We start from the raw sequence: 19,356 nt of genomic DNA on the forward strand, positions 1-19,356 counted from the left end.
AGTTGATGGAGTGTCATAGTTTGATGGGTGGCTTTTTTCTTATTTGTACATCAAATAATGCACCTTTTGATTGACAGCATCTTAAATTTGCAAAAATAGACTCATATTCACATTTAAAAAGGAAGATCTTACAGAAAAATATGTTCATCTTCTCTTGAAAAATTACATTGGGCAACACTGGGCCAGGATTTCTGGATGGCAGCCTAAGAGGGAGCTACCAGTAAGTAGCAGCTGCCTCATTTAGACACAAACTCTCTAAAATGTCCCATCATTTCCACCCAGGCAGATTTATTCATTTTTATCATTTGCCCCGAACCATGTAAGCATTTGAAATTGCAATCCCCTACTGACGGGTTAAAGTCTGAATTCTTTGATATGATTTACAAGAAAGATCACAGTTGGCACCAACCTGTCTCCCCAGGTTCCTGTCCCCACCCTCCTCTCTATACACCCTTTATCCCCCAGTCTCAGGAAACATTACTCAAATATAACGTGCTCCCATGTTCTCTGGAATGCCTTTCCCCACCTTTTATCCTCTATGAAACCTTTCCTGACTTGCCCTGGCCGAGCTGATATACTTCTGGACTCCAATAGTACATGGCATCTCTGGACCTATACCTCTTGCTCTGAAATTATTTGTGGACAGGCCCAGGTCCCGCATTACAGTGTGCACCTGATAGGGAAATGAATCAAGTTCATTCATCTTTGTATCCCTGCCTCCTAGCCGGAGCATGCTCAGTAAGTATCTCTTAAGTAAAGAATGGATGGGGTGTATTTTCTGACTGGAAGCTCTGTTCTTTGAGTTTTGCCCATGGATAGAGAGCTGAAAGTCAAGTCAGAGGGAAGGACAAGTGTTTTCCTTAGTGCTTGTCGTTTACAGCAGCAGACACTGCTTCTGGCTGTGATTTAGGAAGGCCCTTGGTGGTCAAAGTCAGCCCAGAGGCACTAAACCAGAGCCAGCTCTGTGAAGCTGTTTTTAAAAAAATTATGTTTAAATTAATATACGGTAAAATTGACTTGTATAGTTCTGTGAATTTGGACACATGGGTAGATGAGTGTAACCTCCACCATAATTAGGATACAGAATATCACCTCCCCAAACTCCCTCTGCTCTCCTTTTGCAGTCTCACCCTTCCCAACCCATCAATCCTGGCACCCACTGATCAGTTTTCCTCCCCTACAGTTTTGCTTTTTTGAAAATCTCATATAAATGTATGCAACCTTTTATGCCAGCCTTCTTTCACTCATAATGCCTTTGAGATTCATCCAAGTTGTCTGTATCAGTAGTTTGTTCCTTTTTATTGCTAAGTAGTATTCTATTCGCATGAATGTCCCACAGTTTGTGCATCCATTCACTTATTGAAGGACATGTGGCTGTTTTCAGTATTTGACCAGATGAACCTGTATATATAGGTTTTTGTGTGACTATAAGTTTTCATTTTTTTAGAGTAAATACCCAGGAGTAAGATCGCTGTGTCATAGGGTAAGTGTATCATTAACTTTATAAGAAACTACCAAACTATTTTTCAGAATGGCGGTATCATTTTGCATTCCCACCAGCAAAGTATGAGCATTCTGGTTGCTCTACATCATAGCCAGCACTGGGTATTATTAGTGTTTTTTTTTTTTTTTTAATTTATTTCTATTTTTTTATTTTTTTAAACCATTCTAATAGATGTGCAGTGTTACCTCATTGTGATTTTAATTTGAATTTCTGCTTCCTGAAATCCAGTCTGGGGAAACTGGAAGGGAAAAAAATAGTTAACTCACCACCAGTTTTGGTGGTACTTTAAACTCTGATTTTCTCAATCCCCTTCTGCTATTTACTTTTCAAAGTCCTTGTGTTACTTAGTGTTGTGTTTTGCTTACCACTGGCCCCAGCACCAGAAGGCTAGCTGAGAGGCCAGCCCCGTCCAAGCTACCTCCCTCTGGTGCTATTGGGCATTGAGGTTTCAGGGACCAAAAGTGGACAGACACCTTAAGTACTCACTACCAAACAGATCTACATACATCGTCATTTTCTCAGTCTACTCCCAAACCCAACTGCTTTGCCTAGATTCTAGCATATTTCCCAGCATGTGTCATGATCAATGATAGGAGCTGCCAACTAGAATTACTTTTCCTTGGTAGCAAATGGAACTGTGGCCAGCTCCAGGAAGCTTGTGATATAGCACAGGTTTGCCCGCAATGCCAATTTCTCCCTTGTGAGGTAACCAGCTTTCTCTGTCCCATCTATCTTTCCACTGTTTGCTACTACGGTAGACTAACCGAGGTCCTGGTTTGGGTTCCCTCAGAAGCAGACCCTTAGACAAGCATTTGAGAGCAAGAAGTTTATTTGGAAAGTGAAGGCAAACCCAGTAAGGGAGTGGGGAACTGAGAAAGGAAGGAGAAACAGCCAAGACAGCTAAGAAAGAGTAAGTCTAGCCTGCAGAGGTGAAGAAGCCACCGTTTTTCAATCAGAGCAGACGGGCACTTTTCTCTACCCACTCAAAAGTCTAATTGCAGCATTATAATTAGGACCACAATTCATTCTGATTTTTACTTCACTTCTCCCATTTCACATTCTCGTTAAGTACTGGGAAATATACCTGTCTACAAGAACACCCTCTTCTCTCCTTCACCTCGTTTCTTCTGGCTGCTCAATCATCAGGTCTCAGCCTGGGCATCATTTCTAGAAGGCCTTCCCTCATCCCCCTTTGTAGGATGGGGCTTTTCTTCTGTGCCTCCTTTCTGTCCTGTTAGAGATTTTCATGCTTTCATTTATTCATGTAATAAATACCTATTATGTGCCTGGCACTGTTTTAGGTACCTGGAGCTTATATTCCAATAGGGGGGACAGATTTTAATTTTTCTTTTTATTATAATTTCTGATAGCACAGTGCCTACCACATAGGGGGTGCTCAATAAAAATATATTGAATTGAATAGAAAAGCACAAGGTATCTTAGTTAAGGATGATTTGGTTTGCTATGGCTTTTTCTGGCTGGGGGATGGGGGATATTGAGCTCTCATCTTTAACATTGGCTATTTTCATATGGTGATGTCTCCATTGCGAGATAAATTGACCAACCTTGACTACTACGGGTATAATTCTGTTAATGAGTGAATTTGGAACCGTTAACATTACTTTGCCCATTATTTTTTTCCGTTTTTTCAGGCTAAGAGGACACATTCTTGCTCAGCTGGAAGAAAGCCAGAAAACATCTGAGTAGAGGCTGGAACCATCATTTTGCAAACATACGAGGTGCTGACTGAGGCAGTATTGTGTAATGGTTATAAGTAGGGGTTCTAAAATCAAAGTGCCTGGGTTCAAATCCCAGCTCTGCCCCTCATTTACTGTTTGACCTTGGGCTATATAGTTCCTAATGCTTAAATGGGGATAATAATAGTATATACCTCATAGGATGGTGTGTGGACTAAATAAGATTAACACATGTAAAATTAACAACTGCCTAGAACACAGTAAGTGCTCAGTAAATGTTACTATCATTATTGTGATTTATTCACATACATCAGTGCTGATTCATTTAACAATTGGAGGCTGGCTATAGGACTCTCTGTGGTACTCAAAGGAGCATTTTAGTATTGTTTGTACAATGGAAAAATATGGTGTTCTTCATTTTAAGCAGATTCTAAATTTTAGACAAATCACATAAAGGGCACAGGCAATCCAATTCATGATCCAGAATCTGGCCATTAAAATAACTACCTAAACCATGAGTTCATTCTCTCCTCTTCTTTCTTTCTGTGATTAAACAAATATTTGGTGAGTACCTCTTATGAATTTGGTGCTAGGACTGCCGAGAAGAATGAAACGGATCCTTTCCCTTCAGGATTGCACATGTAAAAGGACAAATTATAGTGCCCTTTGGGAAGTTCTGTAATTGGACACACACATGGCTTTGAGTGCCAGAAGACAGAGTGACTAACTCCCCTTTGGTGATTCAGGAAAGGCGTCACACAGAGGAGGTGACATTTGAACCACTGTATCTAGACATAGCCATCATCTAACCATTGTAGATTGAATAGACATTTGGCTGGAAATGCAGCCATATTGTGACATTGTCCACTGTTTTTCGGGAGCCTGGGTAATTATGCTATCATTTACAATGTGTGTGGCAGCCTTGTCAGGTCCTAGTCTTGGATTCCCTGCCATGGAAACCTGTACGGTTGCATTGTCTCATAATGAGGACCTCTGATAATATTTAATATGCTAATAGGAGTAGAGAAGCCCAGAGTTGCCTTTCCAGTTATTTTTAAGTGACTCCATTAGATTAAATAGCAAGCTAGGTAACTATTTTACTGGATCTCCTGTGGCCCTCAATTGCAGAAAGGAATTGGCTAAAGAGCAGTTTGGGTGGGGTTATGAAATGATTATGGCTGGAGTCCTTGAAATTCTAGCTCTCGTTGCCTAAGGCCGTATGTTGTATAAGCAGCTAGGAAGAGTTTGGGTGGAAAATTGCTGTCAGTGCAGCTGCAGTCAGTGTGAGACTCTGGGAACAAGATAACCCCTGGATTGTCTCATAAGACAGCAGAACTGTGGCTGGTGGCATCCAGCTCTGATATTGGCACTTCGATTTTTCCAGTGTCTTCCTCTTTTTCTTTCTTAAACTTAGCAACATTTCAGGTCAACTTTCTTTTTCCTTCCTGCTGATGGAAGTAGGTGAGTCTCCCTTTCACAGATGGGTTCTCCATCAAGCAACTAATTGAGTAGCTAGAGGAATAAAAATGTCATATAAATAAATTTGTAGCCCAGCACCCAGTGGCTGCTCCCTTAAACCCAAGCCTTCTCAAGTCCTAGGGAGGAATGTTTAGTGTTCTACTTCCTTCTCTTAATTGTACCCAGGTTACTATAATGTTTCCTAAAAATCATCCTTGGTTGACCTAAAGAGTCAGCCATTGAATGCTTTTTTGCCCATCTTTACCAAAACTCTGTTATATTTTGTACTGATGCAGATTATTTATGCAAACAGCGGCCCGGTCCAGCCTGTACAGAGCCTGGTCCCCTTGGAAGCAGTCATGTGACCGCAGCCCATTACTGGAGCACATCCCTTTATCTCTTAGCCCGGAACAGGCAGGGCAGGGTTGGGGCAGACAGCTGCAGCCCCCACCCCCACCCCCACCCGCCTCGCCAGCTCAGCCTCTCCCAGATCTGAGGCTCTGGGCTTGCCTTCCAGGCTGAAAGGCAAAGCAGCCGTGGCCTGTTCAAATTATTTCTTTGCGTGCGCAGGTCTGTGTTTATTTCTTGATTTATTTAAGCTGGAGCTCGCCCTGCAGGGAGCTGCAGAGATGCAAGATGTGTGGAGTGAGTGTGTGTATGGAGGGGGGTGCTCCAGAGAGAGCTGGAATTCTACCTCTTTCAGACCTTTGCATTCCTCATAGAGAAGGTTTTTTCTCATTTTCATTTCTCTTAAAACATCTGGGGTGAGGAAAATCTCTGCACTGGCTGAGCAAAAGAAACAGGTAATATGTTTATTTGTTCTTAGGTATTTTGGGGAAGCAGAAGTCTACATTATAAAACATATATTGTGTAGCAACAGAACAGGGAACGCACACTCTTTGGAGTTTATTTTATTGCTATGCAATTTCTCAGAATGATTTTTCTGAAAGATGCTGATTGCAGATCACTTACCATCCATCATCTTAAAAAGGTGTACAGATGACTTTGCAACCTGAAGGGTTGTGGTCTGTTTAAAATGAATGTGATATTTGGAAAAACTCTGTAGTCACTTTGGTGAGAACTACAAAATTAGGGAAGAGATACTTTGAGAAACTCTTCTAGGCCCTTTATGGGGTATTCCCCAAACCTTGCTGTACAACTTCATGTTCAGAAATCTTCCGTTAGCTCCCTTGGCCTCTTGTGATCTATCGCAGAGGACCACAGGGTTTCCATCTATCTAAGAAAGGGAAACAATTCCCTGCAATGTTCAAGAATTCTTTTTAATGATTTAGTGCTTACACACATTGACCAGATTGGATCCTGAAACCAACGCACAGCTAACCTTTTAGCAGACAGACCTTTTTGTTCTTTAATGATTAAACAGAGTGGGTCTTCGGTTCTGCCACTAATCAGCTGTGCTACGGAGTACGGTATTTTATTTCTGAGTCTCAGTTTCTTGATCTGTAATATGGGAGTGATGATACCACTTTGAAGGCTGCTGTGAAGATTAAGTGGAATAATACAAATAGAAAGCATGCACTGTGCTGGGTAAATAGTAGTCCCTTAAAACGTAAGTAATGGTGATTTTCACTATTATTATTACTGGTATACCGTGTTTCCCCCAAAATAAGACCTAGCCATACCATCAGTTCTAATGCATCTTTTGGAACAAAAATTAATGTAAGACCTGGTATTATATTATATTATATTAAAGACCCGGTATTATATTATATTATATATATTATATAAGACCCGGCATTATATTGTATTACATTATACTGTATTATATTATACCCGGTATTTATTATATTATATTATATTATATTATATTATATTATATTATACTATACTATACTATACTATACTATATTATATTATATTATATTATATTATATTATATTATATTATATTATATTATATAAGACCTGGTCTTATATTATATTATATTATACCCGGTATTATATTATATTATATTAAAGACCGGGTCTTATATTAATTTTTGCTCCAAACGATGCATTTGAGCTGATGGTCCTCCGGTTAAGTCTTATTTTCGGGGAAACACGTTAGTATTCTTTCAGATCTTAGTGCTCTCAGGGGAAAGAGCCCATTTCTTGTGGATCTACAATTATCCCACAACCTGTAGACACCCAAAGGATGTAGTCTCTGGAAGGTCCCAGACAGTGCATTCCGAAGGAAAATTTGAGTAAACACAAGTTTCATTTCAATACTCTGCCACAGGGGGTACCCACCCATGCACAGCCCCTCCTACCTCATCAGCTAAGAAGAATTACTCTTTGTTCAAGGTGGCTTTTTCCACTGCTGAGCTCCTCATTATTCCTCAGTACAAGTCTGTAAGATATGTGTTATTATCCATAATTCCTTATGAGAAAACTGAGGTACAGAGGAATTAGTAACTAGCTGAGAAGCATTTCAACTGGTTTGTCTGACTTCTGAACCCCAGACTCCACTGGGCCAGCGTTAGGCAGTTAAGACAATAGATGTTTTTGAGATGCTTTCCCTCAAAAGGGTCCCCTGCTAGGCTGTTTGGGAAACAGTAGACACTATAGCTCTTTCGTAGAGATTCACAGTGTATTGCACGCTCAGAGGAGTCCTGCAGTAAAGAATCTTGTGTAATCCTACTTCTCCTAAACTTATTTGCTGGTGGGACCTTTCTTGCCTTATTCCGAGAATTATAAACCACATACAACTAGTCTTCCATAAACACACTTTGGAAAACCTGGCACCAGGCCATGCTGCCTCCTGATTACAATCCTGTCTGATACAACAACAGATCCCCTCAGACACCTTCTGGTGGTCAGTTTCCTCCCTTTTCCTATCTTTTCATCTAATGAGACCCAGAAAGAATCACCAGCTCAGTGTTACAGATCTCCCCTTGTTCATTTAGGACCCCAGACATAAGCAAATGCTACAGTGTTTTAGTGGAATGGTGGTGGTGGAAATAGCCTCTCTAGCATGGTCTGCCCGGGACTCCTTTACCCCACTCTGCCGCTTAGTTATATTTAGGCCACAGATATCAGGCTATGGAATCCCTGTTTTGATGAATACCAAAGGTAATGCAGCAGTGTGAGCCTGAAGAGGTATCTGTCCTTCTTGCTCGTGTCTACGCAGTCCAAGGGGGCAGAATCAGACCTTCCTACCTAATTCCCACTTTGGGGGCAGTGGTGGTAGTTGATTGACTATGGGTGCTAGATTTGGGTTCCTTAGGGCCAGAGCTAGAGTAAGAATGCCTCACAAAAGCTGAGTTTGCTCTAGGAAAGCTGAGTTTCTAGCATGGGAAACCACCCAATTCACATCTAGAATGCCAGAGATAGAATCAAGGTCAAGGTGGCTGAGCCAAGGTGTGGGAGTTCAGTAGAGATGCACTTTGAAATAAAATATAGACTGAATAAGAACAACTTGGGGAGACTGGACTGGGCTGCACTTGGAGGGTGTTTGGGCGCCGAGGTTAGCTTGGCTCCAAGGACTATCTTTTGTTCTTTGCTTGTATTTGCACCTTGGGAAATGAAGTGGTTAGGATGAAAAGAACAACATCAAACAGTTCCACCCTCCAGTTCTCCCCCCTCACCACACACACACACACACACACACACACACACGCACACACTAGATACCTTTTAGCAGAAGCCTTAGAAAACTTTCCTTTTGCAAATTATGAGTGTCAGGCCTGAGTCACTATTTTATGTTTATGCTTTGAAACCATCCTCAATATATACATATGTATATGTTGGTAGGGGCAGCAGCTCTGGGCAAGTTTCAAGCTTTTATTGACAAGAACCACCTTTTCAGTGGTTCATGGCACTGACGGTGGCATCCTTGGCTGTTTGTGACTGCTGCAGAAGCTCCCCACCTCGGGAGCCTGACCGCTCCCTTCAGGCCCCAGGGAACCATTTCTTCAGAGACTTCTTTAGCACACTAGATGCTTTTCTAATGCTGACAGAGGGCAGGAAATGGAAGAAATTTAGGTTTTCCCAAATGAGGGAAAATCCCCAAATCATGTTTATCAGTTTTGCAGCCAGCCAAAGATATCCTCAAAGGCACATACACTGTTTAAAAACTTGCTTCCCCCTCTGCCTTTAAATGGGTGATTACAGTCTAGGTTGGGCAGTGTGTGGGAGTAGTTAAGCGGCACCTGACCTCAACCAGCTTTTGTTTTGGTGAGAATTAAAATATGTTGACACTCTTCTTTTTCCTTTTTTTAAAACGTGTTACCTGAGGGAGAAAAACAGTTTAGAAATAACTTGCTTAATTGTTATTATTTAACAATGTAAAAGTTCTAATAGCAAATTATTTTTTCTAAAAACCAAAGAACACTAGAATAATTCTCATTTCTTTCCAGCATGATTTTAAAATTTTCTTTAAAAATGGATGTATAAGTGCTACTCATTTTCTGGTTTAATAAAAGGTTTATAATCAAATAGCCTGCATCTGTGCACAAAATGACAGACTAATAATGATTTTTAGTTATTAATTTTTAAAGGACTCTGGTTTAGAAACATCCATCCCTTTATTCATTCATTTAGCGTTTATCAAACACCTGCTATGTGAAAGGCACTGCGTAGGTGCCAGAGATTCAAGGAGTGTTTAGAAAGAAAGATCTCCAGGGAGCTTACAGTGTAGCACACACATATACTGTCGTCTGCTGCTTTTTGCTTCTTAGTGAATCTTATACATGGACTTTCGTTTGTTGTGTAATGAATTAACTGAGAGGTAGCTGAGAACCAAATGCCTTTGGAAAGATATTGCTTTATTTATGGATTTTTCTGGGGGAAAAATTGAGATTGATATATATCACTTCCGATTGATACCGTGCTAAGGTCCTGCCTCTTGGCAAAAGTTAAAAACCGAGAGACAGGTTGGTGGAAAGAAAAGCAGGTTTCTTCTGAATGCCGGCATCTGGGAGGATGGTGACTCCTGTCCAAAGGCCACCTTCCCGTTCCTAGACGGGGCAGAAGATCCTATAGGGACACAAGAAGAACAAAAGAAAGGGGGAGTGGGTCAGGCAGGTCTGAGGGTCAGGCAGGTCCGAGGGCGGCCATCCTTCCTGGGGTCTGGTCTGGTTTAAGATAATGTTATCTCTGGACTCCTGGACTCCGGGCTGGGACTGGCCACCGCGGCCTGGGGCTTTCAAATCGGATTCCGGGCGCCTGAGGATTAAGAAATTGCCCTTCAGGTTAGGATTCTGTTGATTAAATGGATTAACGAGGTACGGGTAGCCTTGAGAAAGGGAACAGAACAGAGTTCTTTCGTTAATCAGTGAGGGGAGAAACAAAGAGGAAGCAGCTGAATATCAGGGCAGATCTAACTGCAAACTAGCTAGGTCTGACTACAAATGGCTACATAGGGGGCTATGCGATGAGTCAGACTGCAAAGTAAGTCTAATTACGTATTGATTCCCAAATTTCTCCCTTACACTATCATTGAACTAGTTTGTTGCCTACTCAATGCCCAACTCTTACGTATTCATACAAAGGGGTAGAAAAAAAGCATAAATATGGAAGTGAGGCCCAAGGAAAATATAGAGAGCAGTGTTTCTCAAAGTCCTCTGAAGGGTTCATTTTAATTATAGATCTCCCCCCCACCCCCCGCAATCCAGTACTGGCAGTAGAGCCTGGGAGTCTGCTTTTTTGAATACTCTCCTCTGGTAAGTCTTGAGAGACTCATGTTGGAGACCATGAATCTAGGCACTGGGAGAAGGCCAGAGGATCCAGATGAAGTACTTCAGAGGCTGATGAAACCCCAGCTGAGGTGTTCTCATAGACACTGCTGATACCCTTGGAGAAATTTCTGAGTATGGAGAGAGGGCAGGCGATATATAAATGGTGCCCCAATTTTGAAGGAGGAATATGTCTCTGTGAGTCCTCAAATGAAGCAGGGGACTTCGGAGTGAGTGAGTGCCGGGATTGTGTCTCGTGAGACTGAAGAATGGAAACACGAACCCAGGAGAGGCAAATAATTTTAAAAAGAGGATAGTTTATTGAAAGCAAAGGGTCCGAGCTCCCGAGCGAGAGGGGGTCCCGAATGGGGGTGCCCCGTGACTGAGGCAAAAGCTCTTACCTTTATACCTTCCCTTGCCTGTTTGGGGAAGGGGAGCTGTTTGAAGAAGGGAACTGGCTCCTTCTAATGACATTCATCTACCAGGTTTGTTCTGCTTGCCCATCCTGAAGGAATTAGCAAAGTAACCCACTCTTATCTATCAGATCAGCTCCGTTTGTCAGGCCAGAAGGAATTTTATGATTAACCTCAACTCCTGGAGCGAAGGAGTGATTTGAAAACCTGAAGTTTTAGGATATGGCTGCCTTTTGTTTATTCCACCAGGGACCTCCCTGTCTACCTAGGGACATGCTAACTATCCTGTATTAATCCCCCTGAAGACGGAACCCTAACTGCTGTTAGGGAGTAGGGGCGAGGACGCTCTGGCTACTTCAGGCCGAGGAGGGGCTTAGTAGGGAGAGACCGGCAGCTAGGGCTTGTCCAGAGGTCTATCTAAGGGTCCCCGGTAGATAAACAAGCCCAGATGAGGATGTTGTTGTCCTGTAGGCCATCGTAGCTAACCAGTGGGCAGTCTGTAAGCTGAGACGCATTGTAGGTAATACCTATAATAATGGATCAAAGAGAAATGAGAAAAGTTTCCTTAAGTCCTGCTAAACTGGGAAGCCAGGAAATAAGGAAGGCAAAGAATCTTGTTTTCAGTTTAATATTGGAAACTATATTATGGATTTGTTGAACTTTATCTTTAATTAACTGTGAATTATCAGAGAGATTGGAACAGCATAACCCTTTAAACTTTGTATATCCTTGATTGTGTTTGAGACGTAGATAATCTATGGCAGCTCTGTTTGAGAACTATTTCTCTGACCTGTCCTAACTCTTGTCTTATGGCATGGATAGCCAGTAAGGTAGATTAAAGCACTGGTTGGAGTAGCCAGTGAAACTTTCTAGTATTTGGGTGAGAGCCATTAGCTCAGCTAGTTGTGTGCTGGCTACAGAGGGAAGGTTTGTATTTTTTAAAGATATTATGTAGAGTAACTACAGTATATCTAACCTTCTGTATGTTATTTTTTATAAAAGAGCTCTCATCAGTGAGGAGCGTCCAATCTAGGTTGTCTAGGGGTGTTTCTTGTAAATGTGTTCTGGCAGCATATGTTTGTATTAAAACTTACTGGCAGTTAATTCTTTTTCTGTCTCTGGCAGGAACATGGCAGGATTAAGGATGGAGCCGGTCTGTATTTGGATAACAAGACCTTTTAACAAGAGGGCCTGATGCTGCAGGAGGCGGCTATCAGTGAGCCTCTGACTCTTATCAGCATCTAAAAGCCCTTGAATGTGGTGTGGGTTGAAAAACGGTTAAGTCTTGTCCCACTGTGAGCTTGGTGGCTTTGGGAACTAGGAGGGCAGCTGTAGCTATGGTCCTGAGGCAAGCTGGCCAGCCGCGTGCCACAAGGTCTAGTTCCTTATTTAAATAGTTCTAGAGTCCTTTTTAAGTTTAATTTGTTTATTTTACATTTTCTTTAAGGTATAGACCAATGATAAGAAACAGGCTGAGTAAAATGAGCCCAAATCTGGGGGCTGTCTTTATCTTTACAACCAAACAGTTTTTAGAGGAAAAAGGTCCAGAGTAAGTAAGTAGTTGAGCCAGAATAAATGGCTTCTATATCTATTAGGAAATTAATAGGCTTACCTGCCACATCAGGGTCACCCGCAGTTTTACCCCCTGTGATGAGAACAGCTTGGGAGCCACCGGGAACTTAAGGCCCAACAGTGATGACAGCCATTTTTGGGGAGGGTGTTGGTCCTTGCTCCCTTCAGAACAAGGGGTACTCTCAAGTCTGTACAGGGGGCACGGCTGTTTTGGAGGACTAAGACACTCATTCCAGTGGTCTGGGCTTCCACATCCAAAGCAAGCTCTTTATCCAGCGCTTTCTCTCTGGGCCTTTTGGGGTGTCTTGAGGTGGCTTTAGTCCTGGGTTGTCTATAACTGTGGCCAAAAGTCTGGCCTATCTCTGGTCTTATGCTCTGGTCTCACTGTTCCTTTATTCCTCGTTTTTCTGTCCTGGTTGTTAAAGACATTGAAACAAATGCCTGGCCTTCTCTAGGATCTGAGCCTCTTAATCAGGGATGTAACAGTGGGTCAGAACGATTAGAATTCCCTGCCAGTTAGGGAACAACATTAGGCTAAGCTTCCTTATATGGGCCTATAGCTGACACTGAGGAAAGCACATGAACTCTAGCAGTTCTACAGTGTAAAAGTTTACTTAACTATTAGTAAAACTTAGTTTTTAGATTTAATTTTTGAGTAACCAAGGACCTGATTATGAAAATATGAAACATAGAAAATTATTTTGGTGACGTATATAATCTTTGTTTTTTTTAGGTAGAAAACTTTTTCATAATGCCAGTAGCAGACCAATAGTCTAACAAACTTTATCTTAGTAGAGAGAGAAAACTTAACTTTTATTTTGTACCAGCTTACTTTTGAGATTTAAATGTATTTAGTTAATTGCATTTATCTTAACCATATATAAAACTCTCAAAACTTCTCACAAACCTACAACTTTCCCAGTCCCTCTTAGTTTGTCTCTTTTCACTCATTTAGAAATAACCATCTTTAGGACAAACTGTTTTCTTTCAGTATCTTCAAAAACGTATTTCCATGCCTTGTACCATCCTTGAAAACACACACCATTTTCTTCCACGTTAGAATCCATAACCTTCAGAACCTTAGTTTTTACTGACAACTAAAAGCAAGCAATGAGACTTCCACTGGCAAATCCAGGAATATATTTGGCAACCTTTAAAAGCATAGGCTTTTGTAATAAAATATAGGATATATTTATTAACAGATCTTAATTTCTCTCTTAACATTCTTGTGACAAGAAGATAGAAATAGGTGAATTTAGACCTACCTAATAATTAACACCTCAGCATTTTGTTATTCCTCAGCATTTTGTTATTTTGACATGCCTAGATATTTAATCTAAGCTATTTTCTTGACAAATTCTGTAACAGAGATAACATGACTTTGGTACTCTGGGACTCCAATCTAAAGGTGATTTCCCTTATAATGAATCCCACTGTGGGTGGTCCCTGCAGGTCTTAGAGCAGCAGAGTAAGGGGTCTGGCTTAAGAATTAGCTGCTTGGTTTGTTGTTGTTGTTTTGTTTTGTTTTTAACTGGGGAAGGGGAACAGGACTTTATTGGGCAACAGTGTGTACTTCCAGGACTTTTTTCCAAGTCAAGTTGTTGTCCTTTCAATCTTAGTTGTGGAGGGCGCAGCTCAGCTCCAGGTCCAGTTGCTGTTGCTAGTTGCTGGGGGCACAGCCCACCATCCCTTGCGGGAGTCGAACCGGCAACCCTGTGGTTGAGAGGACGCGCTCCAACCAATTGAGCTGTCTGGGAGGCAGCTCAGCCAAGGTGCCAAGTTCAATTTTAGTTGCAGTGGGCGCTGCCCACCATCCCTTGCGGGACTCGAGGAATTGAATTGGCAACCTTGTGGTTGAGAGCCCGCTGGCCCATGTGGGAATCGAACCGGCAGCCTTCGGAGTTAGGAGCACAGAGCTCCAACCGCCTGAGCCACCAGGCCGGCCCCAGCGGCTTGGTTTTTAAAAGTCCCACTTTTTTCCTTCAGTTGCCTCAGCCTCAGGCATTCCTGTTTATAGGTGGATTAGGATATGGGTGTATGTTGAAGGGTCCTCCTCAGGAGAGGAGGATCCTGCTGGACGTTCCTTTGGAGGAGTCTCTTTAAGAGGGGTCTCCTTAGGGAGAGTCTCCTTAGAAGGAGTCTCCCCAGGAGGAGTCCCTTTAGGAGGGGTCTCCTTAGGAGGAGGGAAGCATGAGATCCCAGCCAAAAGAGCTGGGTCAACTCTACGTTTCTTACAGATCTGGGTGTCGCTCAGGGAGAAAAAAGCCCAAACATATGTAACTTCTGACCATTTGCCCTCCTGTCTGCAAAACAGGTCTAGCTGCATGATAGTATTGTAATTAATACTTCCCTCAGAGGGCCAAGTCTCCCCATCTTCCAATGAGTATTTAGGCCAAACTTCTGTGACAGGATGAAAGAACAGCAGAGACAAGGAGTCATCCTGCTGGCACCCTCATGGGTACTTGGGCTGGGAAGGGACCAGAGGCTCCTTTGGGACCCACCATAGAGTTGCCATCATCAGGATCCGCAATTGCTGCCAAGGGCCATTCACCTCAACCGTACTGTCTTTGGACTTCACTCCACCCAAGAGAGAAGGCAGTTGGACTGTGGCCGACATTCCTCCAGCTCAGTGCAGGAGAGGATCAACCAGAGCCCTTCTGCAAGACCTGCCCTCTGAGACTTGAGACTAGCAGCTGTGCTTTTCACATTTAAATGGCTGATGGAGGCCTACTGTTTGTGTGACAGGACAAAGAGACAAATATTATGAAGGCCCATAAGGTAGGCAAGTAGAAAAGCACAGATAATATTTACCTCTCCTTCAATCCCGGACGAGCCCCCAAATGAAGGAGGAATATGTCTCTGTGAGTCGCCAAATGATGTAGGGGACTTTGGAGTGAGTGAGTGAGTGCCGAGATTGTGTCTGTGAGACTGAAGAATGGAAACACGGACCAGGAGAGGCAAAGAGTTTTAAAAAGAGGACAGTTTATTGAAAGCAAAGGGTCACAGCTCCTGAGCAGGAGGGAGTCCCAAATGGCGGTGCCCCGTGACTGAGGCAAAAGCTCTTACTTTTATACCTTCCTTTGCCTGCTTGGGGAAGGGGAGCTGTTTGGAGAAGGGAACTGTTTGAAGAAGGGAACTGGCTCCTTCTAATGAAATTTGTCTACCAGGTTTGTTCTGCTTGCCCATCCTACAGGAATTAGCAAAGTAACCCACTCTTATCTATCAGATCTGTTCCGTTTGTCAGGCCAAAAGGAATTTTATGATTAACCTCAAGGCCTTGTTACATTATGTCCTGGAGTGAAGGAGTGATTTCAAAATTTGGAGTTTTAGGATGTGGCTGCCTTTTGTTTATTCCACCAGGGACCTCCCTGTCTACCTAAGCACATGCTAACTAACCTGTCTCAATTTCAAGGTTGAGAAAAGAGTAGATGCCAGAAGCCACAGCCTTATAAGCCTGACATGACCTGGGGAAAAATTTTGCTCCAAACAGATGGAGTCAAAGCATTTAGAGGAAAATGTGATGCTCACTAGGTGTCGTCATCATGGGTTCGCTAAAACATCTCTATTAGAGATTGTCAAACTTTGCAGCATATTAGAATCATCTAGGGAGTTTAAAAAACTCTGATGCCCAACCCCACCAAATACCAATTACATCAGAATCTCTGGGGAGGGGGCCCCAGAGATTCTGATTTAATGAGGTGCTGTCTGAGCATTGAGAGTTTTAAAAGCTCCCCAGTTGATGCTAATATGCAACAAAGTTTGACAACCAATTTGTCTACATGACATTAGGCAAGTTGCTTGACTCCCTTGCACTTTGTATAAATCCTAGGTAATTTTAAAGGTCTCTCCCACCTTTAAACTTGTACAATTCTGTTACTAAAAAGCATGCCAAACTGATTTCCTTCCTTTCTTCCTCCTTCTCTTCCCTCCTTTCTTCTTTTTCTTCTTCTGCTGCTGGGATAGCCTGGAATGTCAGGGTGTCAAAGTATGTATCTGAATTTCATTAAAATATTTAGCGGGCTGGCCCTGTGGCTCAGGTGGTTGGAGCTCCAGAGGCTGCCGGTTCGATTCCCACATGGGCCAGTGGGCTCTCAACCACAAGGTTGCCAATTCAATTCCTCGAGTCCCGCAAGGGATGGTGGGCAGCGCCCCCTGCAACTAAAATTGAACACAGCACCTTGAGCTGAGCTGCAATTGAAAGGACAACAACTTGACTTGGGAAAAAGTCCTGGAAGTACACACTGTTGCCCAATAAAGTCCTGTTCCCCTTCCCCAATAAAATCTTTAAAAATAAAATAAAATATTTAGCAAAATTTCTGAGGAAATCTCATAGATAAATAAGATATTTATGATGGGTGAATTTACCACCTACCTGCACAAATATGCTCCAAGGGTTGTGAATGTAATGGATCTGTGCTAACCCTGAAGAATGGTTTGGAGTGAAATGCCACAAGGGTTTGTTTTGCCCTTGGAGCTGATCTTATACCATTTTTTTATGCAAGATGTAGATAAGAAAGGTATGTAAGAAATACCTACCAAACTGACAACCCAAAGTTTAGGAGGGTTAATTAACTCAACACACAAAAGAATTAGGCTTAGCTCTCTGATCAGAATATCTGCTTATTAAGGTTATTATTGTTTTAAAAATAGTTCCATAACATTTTGCCCATTTAGTTTTCCCCTTTCTTTAGATGAGTTGAAATTTTGAAGCTTTTAGTGTAGTGCTAATGGAAAAATAGACATGCCCGGTAGGGTCACAGGGCAGTTGTTCTCTGACTTTGTTCCTATGAAGAAATGCAACTATATTAGATCAGGCTGGTTTGGAGCATCGCAAAACAAAGGAAATGTGGGGGTATAAACTACTTTTACTCCCACCTTCTAGATCCTTCTAGGTGGGCTAATAATTAACAAAGACAGATTAACAGGAAAAGTCAAATTTTAATACATGCCTGTGGGGGAATTCACATAAGCATGAAAATTCCAAAGACAGTGAGGTAAAATGGAGTATGTATGTCATTTTGGATAAAGGAGAAAGGGGTGGGGGTGGGGGATTTGAGATTTCAAAGGAAGTAGGCAATTTACAGGTAGTTGAGGAAGAGCGGAAAACACAGGGTAGGTAAATTTTTGCTAGGCAACGTAGAAACAATGGGGCACAGGAGGGGTCTGGTAAACTGGCTTCTGCTTGGAATCTTCTTAATACTAAGGTTATTATGCTAAGGTTTCCTTCCTGAAGCAGGTTTTTTCTATCTCAATCTCTTAGGCCGGAAAGAGGGGAGGGTCAAAAAATTCTGAGTCTTTTATTTTTTAGTAATCAGCTTAACAGTCAATATCCCCAAAGGCAAAATTTTTGGTGCCCTTCAGAAACACCCAAAAAAGCGATGAGGAAAGAAATTTTGTTGAGAACTCCCTGGGTGTGATTGTGGAAGATCAGTTTAGCAGTTTAATCTAGCTCATCGGAAGGCTTGGTGAGCTAGCAGAGGGTAGTTTTGGAGGGGTCTCAAAAACACCTGGAGCGCTTTTGTAAAAAGGGCACTCCCTCAGATTTTGATGCCTTTTGATGCTCCAGGCCTTCCTCCTTAAAAACAAGTGCCCCAACTGATCTTGAGAAATATTGTCAAAGGACTCACTTTAATTTGAATTTTGGCATAGTTGTCTAAATATGTTGTTTTTGTCTCATAGTCAGTCTCCACTTGTGTTTTTCAAAACCCGGATACATTTCATTATTTTGAGTTGAAAACCCAAACAGTTAAATGATGTCAGTTAGAAAATTGTACGCTCTTACATTTCCATTTTCCTTTTCATTTTTAATGCTGTATTTTCTACATTCCTCTATCTGACTGAGACATGAGGAAACTATAATTTATGTGTAGCAGAAAAGCAGTCGATAGCTGCTCTATTGCTACTGCTGTGCTGTGGAAAATAAAGCAGGATTATGTTATGTCTGATCACTTTCCACATCACATGATGAACAGCAGTTGAGAAGAAGCATAAAATGAATCCTGCCGAGCAGCCCTCAGATAACTTGTTGTTAACGGGTGCTTTCCTCCTTCCCTCCTGTGTCTTCCCCATCAGGATCTCTGACTAAGTGGCTCAGCTAGGAGTGGCACTTCACAGCATAAAGGAAGACATTCTAAACACTGTCTTGAAATAAGAAGTTGAAGCTTTTGTGAACACACGCAATTTAGAAGAAATGGGCTGTGCCACTTCCTCTTCAACGAAAACCAAGGAATCTGATAATGGTGAGTACTAGGAATGTGCCTGTCTTCCTGAAGGAAAAGGGAAGAATGAGCCAGAATATCTCTCCTCCTTTCTCATTTACTCACACGGTTGGTTCTGGAGCTGCCCTGTGTGATTTTGCACAAGGCATCATCCATTAAACTGAAGGCTAAATATTGGGATAACATCGAAAACTATCTTTAGGAAGATGTAAGTTTGAATTTATGATGTATCTTAAAGTATTATCAAAGAGATATTTTATGTTTGATTTGATTTCAGTTGGAAATGTACCAATATAAAATCTCAATTTAAAACTCAGTGGCAGGGAACAAGAAAGCCTCTGTAAATTTATATCTGTTTATTTAGTAGACTTATAAATAGCTATATTCATACCTATGTAACATTTAGTAGCATCATTGAATTTTTATTAGATTTTATAACTCAGTGATCAGATTATTTCTTATAGCTATTCAACACAGAACTTTATGAGACTTGTCTCATGGTTTTAGAATATTCTAGGTAGAATTTGGGAAATGCTGGATTATCTGCTTCCCCCAAAGAGTGTTGTTTCTAAATAGATGACATGCCCCCCACTACCCCCATATAATTAGAGGCTTAAATATTTCCTTTATTTTGAACTGAATTTCTTTCTCATAACTACTAGAATCTAGTTGAAACTCACTTGAATGTTTAAGGAACATAGTCTCCACAAGCAAATTAGAATAAAAAACAAACAAGCTGGGACAGTTATGTGAATAATTTGCTCTTAAACTCCATTCCTTTGTTGTCTAGGTTATAGATAATTTTCATGATTTCTTTTCC

General features: G+C 41.7%; 1 protein-coding gene across 2 annotated transcripts in view; it reads left to right on the forward strand.

Annotated features, from left to right (window-relative positions):
• The window catches only part of PPEF1 (protein phosphatase with EF-hand domain 1), a 106,837-nt gene that overhangs the window by 1,963 nt on the left and 85,518 nt on the right, over positions 1-19,356 (forward strand). The window contains exons 3-4 of one of the 2 annotated variants that reach the window (XM_019755387.2): positions 3,157-3,243; positions 18,391-18,557. In XM_019755387.2, coding sequence (XP_019610946.2) covers positions 18,509-18,557 — 49 coding nt within the window. In that variant the 5' untranslated portion in view covers positions 3,157-3,243; positions 18,391-18,508. Of the gene's footprint in view, positions 1-3,156; positions 3,244-5,252; positions 5,463-18,390; positions 18,558-19,356 lie in introns of those variants that run through there. The other variant, XM_074323673.1, reaches the window with a different exon arrangement.

Source organism: Rhinolophus sinicus, chromosome X (assembly GCF_036562045.2).
Source record: "Rhinolophus sinicus isolate RSC01 chromosome X, ASM3656204v1, whole genome shotgun sequence".
Taxonomy (NCBI): Eukaryota; Metazoa; Chordata; class Mammalia; order Chiroptera; family Rhinolophidae; genus Rhinolophus; species Rhinolophus sinicus.